At 38.9% G+C, this 9,173-nt stretch overlaps 1 protein-coding gene across 1 annotated transcript; it reads left to right on the plus strand.

The window, feature by feature from the left end:
* Window positions 1-6,014: 6,014 nt before the first annotated feature.
* On the plus strand, window positions 6,015-7,846 carry LOC132181820 (uncharacterized). Its single transcript, XM_059595050.1, has 4 exons — window positions 6,015-6,049; window positions 6,204-6,840; window positions 7,104-7,335; window positions 7,428-7,846. The coding sequence occupies exons 1-4, from the start codon at window positions 6,015-6,017 to the stop codon at window positions 7,844-7,846; spliced, it is 1,323 nt and encodes a 440-aa protein (XP_059451033.1).
* The last annotated feature ends 1,327 nt before the right edge of the window (window positions 7,847-9,173 follow it).

Below are 9,173 nucleotides of genomic sequence, written 5' to 3' on the forward strand. Positions count from 1 at the left end.
CGTTGCCGGGGACTGCTTAACGGTTTTATTGTCACAATTTAAGGATTGATTTTAGCTTAATAATTCATTTTTCTGCTAATTTTAATTCTGTTTGTGTTTTGTTTTTGTTTTATTTTAGAATTTGCAAACAGGTTCGTAGCTGCCTTCACTATGACTGCGATCGAGCGTAGGTCGCGTGCGATCGAGCGCACGTACGCACTCCACCTTTTGCGCTCGATCCCTCCACTCCTATGCTCACACCCATCTGCGGCAGTACGCTCGAGCGTACTCTGCCATGCGATCTAGCGCATTAGCAGCAGTCGGCTTCCAAATTTCCAGGGCACCTAAAGGCCGTTTGTGAGTTTTTATTTTTATTTTTCTGTTGTTATTTTATGTTAATTATATTAGTTTAGTTCATGTGGGGAGGCATTCCAACACCCCATGGACCATGTTCATATTGCTATAGTCCTTATCATCATATTAGAGATTGTCCTACAGCGAGACAATTTTCTAATTATTCTTATGAGCATATGAACAGACCGTTCTCTAGACCGGGGAATGGCCATTATTCTGATTCCTATAGCCCGGCGTGGAGCAACCAGTCTAATCTTTCGTGGCAAACTCAAGCTCCTGGGAATTATGCTCCACAACGTCATGAACTATACCATCAGGCATATCCTCAATTCAATGGTCAATCCTATTCTCCTCCATATCAAGCAAGTCCACAACAGATATACCAAACTGAACCACCTCCTCCGATGGGTTTTGACTTTCAAGAATATCAAGAAGAGCCATCTCCCATCTACTGGCCTTCACAACAACAATACCAGGCCGCACCACCTCCCTCAGATTCTAATTTTGAGGCTCGGATACTAAAAATGATAAGTGAGCTAACGGGTGAGATAAAGCAGACGGTGAAATCTCAACAGGAACTTTATACTCCTCAATTCTTCGCCGAGATAGATGCCAGGATGGAAGCTCATGTTGAACAAATCATCAACCACCTCAATAGGATGGAAGAAGAAGAGCTTCAAAGTCACCAGGTGGCCATTCCTGATGAAAACTACATGGAGGAAGAGAGTACTTTGTGTCATGAGCAAGCTATCACCACACTGAGGAGTGGAGAGGTGGTCGAAAACCACGTGGAAGAAAGGAAGGAGGAGCCAAAGGAGGAGCAAATTGAGGTCCCACAGGATCTACATCGGGAAAAAAAGCAAGGAAGCGAGCACTAAGGCTTCTTCACCATCATCTCTTATTCCCGAGATGCCATATGAGCCCCAAGCCCCTGTTCCAGGTAATCTAAAATCTTCATTTTTAGGGACAGATGACACTGTCCCGGTCATTATTTCTTATGACTTACCAAGAGGCCAGGAGGGTAGTCTGTTAGGGCTGTTAGATGAGCAAAAAGAGACCATCGAGAAGGATCTACCTCGATATGCTGACGTTTGGAATTACCCATTTGTGGGTAAAATTTATTCCCTTTGGTCCAAGAGAAGAAAAGATTGGTGCTTCAAATTTAAACTTAAGGGTCAGAGAACACTGCGCGCATCAAGGATATGGATTCCGCTGACTTGGCAGATTCCATATATTTTGACTAGATGAGTCAGTTTCATAAGATCGAGTGCAGGCCCTGTGCGCTTGACTCTTCACTCCACCAGGGCATATGATTTCCATCCAGGTTTACTTTATCCATTGTTGTTTCATTCCTTGATTATATTTTTACAACAATGTGTGCACTTGATTGGTATTTGGTTGGAGTATCACTCTATTTTTTAGGACATGTGTTTTTTCATTCAAGTTTGGGGGTATGATATACCCACATCTGCTCATTCAGGTATTCCTATACTCTTGATCTTATTCTTTTGTTCTATACATACATTGGGGACAATGTATGATTCAAGTTGGGGGGTATGGAAAAACAAAACACAATCCATTTTTGCTGTTATGTCATTCTTAAGCATATGGTTGAGCTTTGATTTTGGTTTGAAATTCATTGCTAGGCTTAAAGTTGTGAACACATGATCATATGACTTAGGGATTTTGAGTCTTATTACTTACTTTTGGCAACATGAGATGCTTCTTGTTTCAATTTAAATCTATCTTAAGCACACTAGCACATGTCTGTAAGGTATGAATTTTGAGACCAATTATGTTTGTTTTCAATGTCTTGAATTCTGTTGGGTGACATATTGGATGAATAACTTTGGCATGCTATATATGTATAAAAAAATAAAATAAAAAATAAAAATCAAGTTTGAATTTTTCGCTGAGTAACCGGACCTCTTGCCTCATTAAGCAGTGAGTGTTCGCGTCAAAAAGTGAAATTTTTGGGTTGATTAATAAAATGGCTAGCTTAGCTTCGTAGCCTTTTTGACTCGAGTTAGTAAGTCCTTAGGGGTATCTTTACACCTAGTGCCCTAAAGCCATTTGGTTTGGGAGACATTGGCCTAACACTCGATACATGGGTCAACTAGAAAGCTTAAGGGAGCTAAGCATTGCAAAGCCTACAACAAGAAAAAAGAAAAAAAGAAAAAAAGAAAAAAAAAATGTATGCCTTGGTTGTTTCATTTGATATGAAGTCCAATAAATTCTGAGATGTTGATTCATTCATATTGGAATTATTTTGAAGCCTCATGATTATGTGTTAGTTCACTTTGCACTAATTGAAATTTGTGTATCTCAATCTGCCATTTGTAAGTGATTTGACTTGTAAATTCCTGGGAATTTTGAAAATGAAGTTTATAATTTTAATCCTGCTAATGAATGAGAACCATTATTTTTGTGATGCTTTATCCTTTTGAATGACATAATGATGACAATGTTTGTGGGTATCATTCCTGGAAAACCCTCACGAGACTTCACTCGTCCTCTAGGGAATGCCTAGGGGTTTAAAAGGCTTGTTGCATATGCTAAATGCAATCGTACATCCCACGAAAGATGGACTTATCTTTTTATTTTTCAGTTTATTTTCTGTTTTGTATTGCTAAGGGACTAGCAATATGTAAGTTTGGGGGTGTGATAAGCGCCGAATGTTGCACATTCAAGCCCCTTAATTTGCATATGTTAATTCCTTAGCGTTGTTATTTGTTTGATTTTGTTTTGTTTTTGTGTTTTCAGGTTATAAATAAAGATGCAATTAATTCCATTCATTTTGGGCTTAAAAGCACACTTTGAGAAGACCTAGAAGATATGATTAAGCTTAACCAATCATGGTTAAGTTTAATCAAATAAAGGAAGAGATTAATTCGGAATTTCTCAAATTGGAGTCAAAATCGGATTGGATTCAATTTTGGATTCTGCATATGTCTCGGTATTTTGGCCATAACTTTCAGCTCAAATATCCGATTGAGGTGATTCAAGCGGCACTGGAAAGCTAACTCAAATTTCTACAAATCATTGTGAAATAGTATTTTCCTAATTCGGAGCGCCGCATTGCCAAAATCGCCCCGCAAGATAGGAACGCAATTCTGGGCGAATCCTATTCCGATTTGGACTTAGGTTTTCTTTATCATAATTGGACTTGGACTTAAATCTCCGAAATTTATAGGATTCCTAGGGCTTCTAGGACTCTCCTAAGCCCTATAAATAGGCCTCTAAGAATTGAGAAAGGACACACCGCTTCTAGAGCAAAATTCAGTAAAATAGTCTGTGGAGCTTAGGAGATCATGAGCAGCTAAACCCCTTCGTGGGGTGTTGATGTAACCCTATCCAAGCACAATGGTTTGATTGTATTTAATTTCTAGATTTTCAATTTATGCATGTTGATTGTATAACTATGAGGATTGCTACAATTGATTTATGTTCTTAATTATTAAATGCAATTGTTCTTAAATTCCAAAATCAATATTTGTGAAATTCTTCTCTTGTCTTAGAAAGTATTTTACTTTTATTGATCTCAAATCATTCTTATTTTCTGTGATTATGAGGATGATGGTTATACAATGGGTTTAATTGACATATGACCAATAGGATTTGATAGGCCATGCCTAGGGAAGACGGATTGTACTACACCCTAGTTTAGTGTAATTTAGGTAGACAATCCGTGCCAACCGAAGATGGGTTACACTTATTCATTGATTGTATGTATCCTTTTAAAGAATTTGATAATTTATACCTAGGGAAGACGGGTCGTACCGCATCTTAGTGGTTAGGTGGACGATTCGTGCCAACCGAAGATAGATTATGCTTATTCTTTAATAAGGTAGTTTCTTGTTTATTTATAACATGCATAGAATGAATTTCTGGGATTAATTATGATTAGCCATTGTTGTGCGGATAGAGGTGAAGTCAATACCCTACACTCTCTCTCTCTTATTTTAAATCTCTTTTATTTTCATGCACTTTTAGTTTTAAAGAAAATCAAATCAATTCTCTTTTTAATTAAGTTAATTTTAATCTTTCAAATTTTGATAATAAAACCCCTGCAGTCCTTGAGGTTCGACACCCTCTCTATAGCCGTATCCTACAAAGATTCGTCCTATTGCGAGTGGTTATTTTTATAATTGATATTTTTGGTCACAAAAATACCACATCAGGGGCTCTCTTGAATGTAGTGGCATTATTATAACTTTTAATAGGGTATTCTAGATCACTAATACATATATTGCTTATCTTTTAGTATGGTGGGTATAATCTACGACCACGCCACCTGAAACAAGCACGCCAAGTGGCACATCCACAGGTAGGCAATCTTCTGTAACCATCATGTTGCACTGTTTTATGTGTGTTTCTGTTAAGATATAAACACAAAGTTGTGTTCATTATTTTAAACTTATTGTCCAACATTCTATAAAATGTATTCGTAGATGTCCTACTGTACTACTCCACGCAAGTCACCACGGAAGGTGAGTCAAGGTGTCCCATCCCCTGCACACTACCTAGACCCTCCCAGCAATCAGAAATGGGAATGAGAGCATGAGCTACAACTGCTGGAAGTTCTTACGAAGTTCCAAGAACAAGGTGTACGACCACCTTATGGGAGTTTCTTAATACCTCGCATAACCCATAAGCTCAACAAACGTCTGGCGAATGGCAGTAGCTACGTAAGCAGCCAGGTATCTTGGAAGATTGGTTATTTCAAAGACCTGCATAAGGATTACACCGACCTGATAAATCAGCAGCATGGCATAGGGTATGGATGGGATGATGATCTGGGGATGGTTGTACTGAGTGCCGATCAATGGGACCATTTTCGAGCGGTATGACGGTACAAATTACAATAAAACAGCATATTGTTATACCAATTGACCTATTATTACTATATATGCCTCTAATTGTTGAATGTTTTTATTTGACATTCTTCCAGACACCGGGGCTGTACAAGTACTACAAATTTCCGAATGGGCCACCTGCGAACTGGGATAAACTATGTGTCATATTTGATGGGTCAACCGCCACTGGAAAGTTGCGGTACGCTAGCACACAATCCCCTCCCCGCGTTGACCGGCATGTCATCCCACCTGCAATTGTGGATCTAGCGGAGCCCCATCCATCTCCCTCACTAGTGTCACAATGGAAAAGGAAAGAAAAGAGGCACGCATCTCCGTTAGAGTCATTGCGGAGCAGCAAGCGTTCATCACTTGGCGTTGAAATTTTTGAAATGGTTACGGATAAATTAAACTTCTTGCAACATAGCTATGAAAAGAAATGTAACCTCAATGATGGTGGACATTCACATGCAGATGCTACCTCGAAATCGGGCCCCCTTGCACAATCACCTTCGGAAGATTGCATGGACTTAATTAACGCCTTATCGAAGGAGATTTCATTGCCTCTAAATGCGTACCTTCAGGCGTGTGATGCCATCATGGAGTCAGAAAATAAGGCAAAGATAGTTCTTAAAATGAATGACATTGCGCAACGCCAGTGGCTGCTGAATTTCATTAAGCTCGGAGATGTTTAAGCACCCCACTAAAAAACCTTTTGTTGTAGTGTAACTTATGTTAATATTGTATGTGTTGTTGACTACCGTGACATCAATCCTAACCGTATGTACTAGTTTTAATTTAGGGTTTTCATCACGCTTGCATGACTTAATGACTTTGTATGCTAATGATGTTCGTGCTTACTCGTATTGTTGAATGGTTGCTTATTCCCTTTTAGAGTGTTGGATGATAAGTTTAATATATATCTACAAAGTTTTGTTTGTTGTAGAAGTTGTTTATTTTTAATGTTGTATGTAATGAATGTTGAACAACTATGTGACGTTATGCATTTGGTTTTAGGTTTATTATTGCTATGAATGAACCTGGAACGCCAGGTGCGAACGTTGGGTTCACACATTGGCAAAATAGTCTCGATCCATTTCCCGATTTAGAGTCAGAGAGCTCAGGGTCTGGAGATGATGATGACATTAATACGGATCCACAACTTATGGAAGAGTTGGAGGTGCTGCTAATCCGCATGTTGGAACTAGTGGAAGAATACTACAAACAGTTAGCGCAGCCAGAGGTAGTGAGGGTAGCAAGCAAACGACAAAGGGATTCAAAGTTAACTGGCCCTATGTGGGTACACTGGGTGCTTACACATCCAAACCAAACTACATGCTACGAGCGATTTCGGATGTCGCCACGGACATTCTTAAACTTGTGCAATACTTTGAAAATGAATGGTTTTCTACGAAGCAGTCGTTACGTGAAGATAACAGAGCAAGTAGCTGCATTTTGTCTAGTTATGGCACATGCCCACAAGCAAAGGGACGTAGCTGATAGGTTACAACGCTCGTTGAAAACAATAAGCAAGTATGTTAATGCAGTTGCGACCGCGATGTGCTACCTTGGGAAAACAATCATACAACCACTTCCAATGCAGGTGCCTCACCCATACATCATGAAAAATAGCATGTACTACCCGTGGTTTGCGGTAAGGCGCTATTAACCTTACTACTCTTATATTTTGTTCTTTAACCTTGAAGGACCAAAAATTGGTGTATTAATGTTTTACCCAATATCAATCTTCTGTGTTAGTTTGTTTTTTTTTTTTGTTTTTTTATGTAAGGCGCCTAAGTTACTCACTTTTTGTATTTTTTTTTGTTTTTTGTTTTCTTTGTATTTATTGTCCTTAATAGGCTATTCAAAATTATATATATGTCATTATTGAAATAAGTTTTTGTTCGTTGTTTCTAGGATTGCGTTTGGGCGATTGATGGCACTCACGTAAAAGCGAAACTGCTAGGTGGCAACAGTGTGTCATATCGGGGGCGAAAGCCAACCATAACACAGAATGTCATGTGCGTAGTGGACTTTGACCTATGCTTCACATACGTCTATGCCGGTTGGGAGGGTAGTGCACATGACTCGCGGGTTTTCTTCGAGTGTATTAACGATCCCAACGTCCGCTTTCCCACCCCAGTCGGAGGTATAATATAAACACTTACCTTTGCATGAGCTGTGTAAGTTAATTCGCCATTGTACTCTGTATGACTTACGAAAATGTCTTTTGTTTTGCAGATTATAATTACTTGGTGGACTTTGGATACGGTTGCTTCAAGGGGTTTCTGCCCCCACACCGGAATAACATATACCATCAGGAAGCCTTTCGTAAATCAGGGGTCAAACCGAGGAATGCAATGGAATTGTTTAACTATAGGCACGCCTCCCTTCGGTCAGTTGTTGAAAGAACATTCGGTATATGGAAGGCTCGATTTAATATATTCGAAGATATGCCTCTCTATCCAATTGAGAACCAACGACTGTTCGTGGTAGCATGTTGCGCAGTTCATAACTTTATTCGCAGAGATGAAGGTCAAACTGATCCACTATTTAAGGAAGCGCTACAACAGATGTACGGACAAGACTGGGTTGATGTGTCATTGCGTAATAATATGCCAAGGACTCAGTACGTAGAGCCAGGATTACGGCCAAACTGAACGAAGGCAAGTAAAGAATACATGACTGTGTACCGGGCCGCAGTGGCGGAGCACATGTGGAGTACAGTTCATGGTGGATAGTTAGTTCTCTGTTATATCGTTTATTAGTTTCTTTTTTTGAAGATTATGTATGTTTTGTAAAATTTTTATTTGCATTAGTTTGTTATATCATTTATTAGTTTGTTATGCACGTCCTGATTATATCGTTAATTTGGTGGTTCAAAGTTTAGCGAAACCCTATTTTGTAGGTGTTCCTCCTTAACCGGCAACTACTTTTATTGTAATGGTATGGACAGCATATATGTACCTACATTGAATATATTTCCTTATCATAGTAATTTTCATATGTGAAACATATTTTGTTTATAAAGTGTTACATAATTATAACAGATAGTAGTAAATTACCAACCAAAAATAGTATTCTACAACGTAGGTACTCATTCCAACTAAATTACCGTAAAGTGGACTAGCATATCTAACAGCAAAGTAGACTAACATATCTAAAATGACAACATACGTTTACAACTACCGCCCGATGATCCGCCAGAAAGTATGGTTGGGGCCAACATAATTCCTAGCAGTAACGCACATAAAGCAATAACACTAAATTGCAACCGCCGAATGGTTGCATCTTTGTTGTGAATTTCATGACATAACAATTCATTTTGTGCAGTTAACGCAGGTATAACATTGTAACAGCCTTCACAAACCGGGTCGTCAAACCATTCAAAAAACCTGCAATGCGGCTCACCCGTGCCATACTTTGGGCAGCCGAAGTATAGTCTACCGGGATGTTTTTCCGACCGTGCGGTTTGAATGTGTGAGACCAAGCCGCAGAAGCAGCGTCTGGTTTTGCTGAGACTGTGTGTGGAAGCAGTTGATGAGATTTCCGACATCTACAAAGGTCAATGACAAACATCAATAAGCACTTTAACATGCATACAGAAGTCTGCTAGGTCATATCATTCGGATGATTACAGAATGTAAAATATAAGAATTTTTTCGGTGTCGTTCAAAAAATATGGTTCCTCTCACTACAATGGTAATCAATATTTTTGTAAGCAATGATCCATGAGCTCCCAAATGCAATCCCAGTAAACCAAAGAATCCCCAAAAAAAAAAAAATGCTAATATTAAAAAATTTAAAAAGCAAACCCAAAGTATGTACAAATGCAATGAACCAACCAGAGAGGAAAGTGACTAAAATAGAACCACTGTTCAGAAATTTATGGAGGCAGTGAAGAAGAGATAAAGACAATTTATCAGTCTGTATTTGAACCCATACTCTAAAGCATGACGATAGGGCTAACTGGAAAAAACTTGCAGT

Source organism: Corylus avellana, chromosome ca5 (genome assembly GCF_901000735.1).
Source record: "Corylus avellana chromosome ca5, CavTom2PMs-1.0".
NCBI classification, from domain to species: domain Eukaryota; kingdom Viridiplantae; phylum Streptophyta; class Magnoliopsida; order Fagales; family Betulaceae; genus Corylus; species Corylus avellana.

What these genes read in the sequence shown, in the direction of transcription:
- LOC132181820 (XM_059595050.1), top strand. Translation starts at nt 6,015, where the DNA reads ATGACTTTGTATGCTAATGATGTTCGTGCTTACTC. An exon ending in AATGATGTTCGTGCTTACTC is followed by an intron (nt 6,050 to 6,203) that starts GTATTGTTGAAT and finishes ATTTGGTTTTAG; the next exon opens with GTTTATTATTGCTATGAATG. An exon ending in CTTTCCCACCCCAGTCGGAG is followed by an intron (nt 7,336 to 7,427) that starts GTATAATATAAA and finishes TTTGTTTTGCAG; the next exon opens with ATTATAATTACTTGGTGGAC.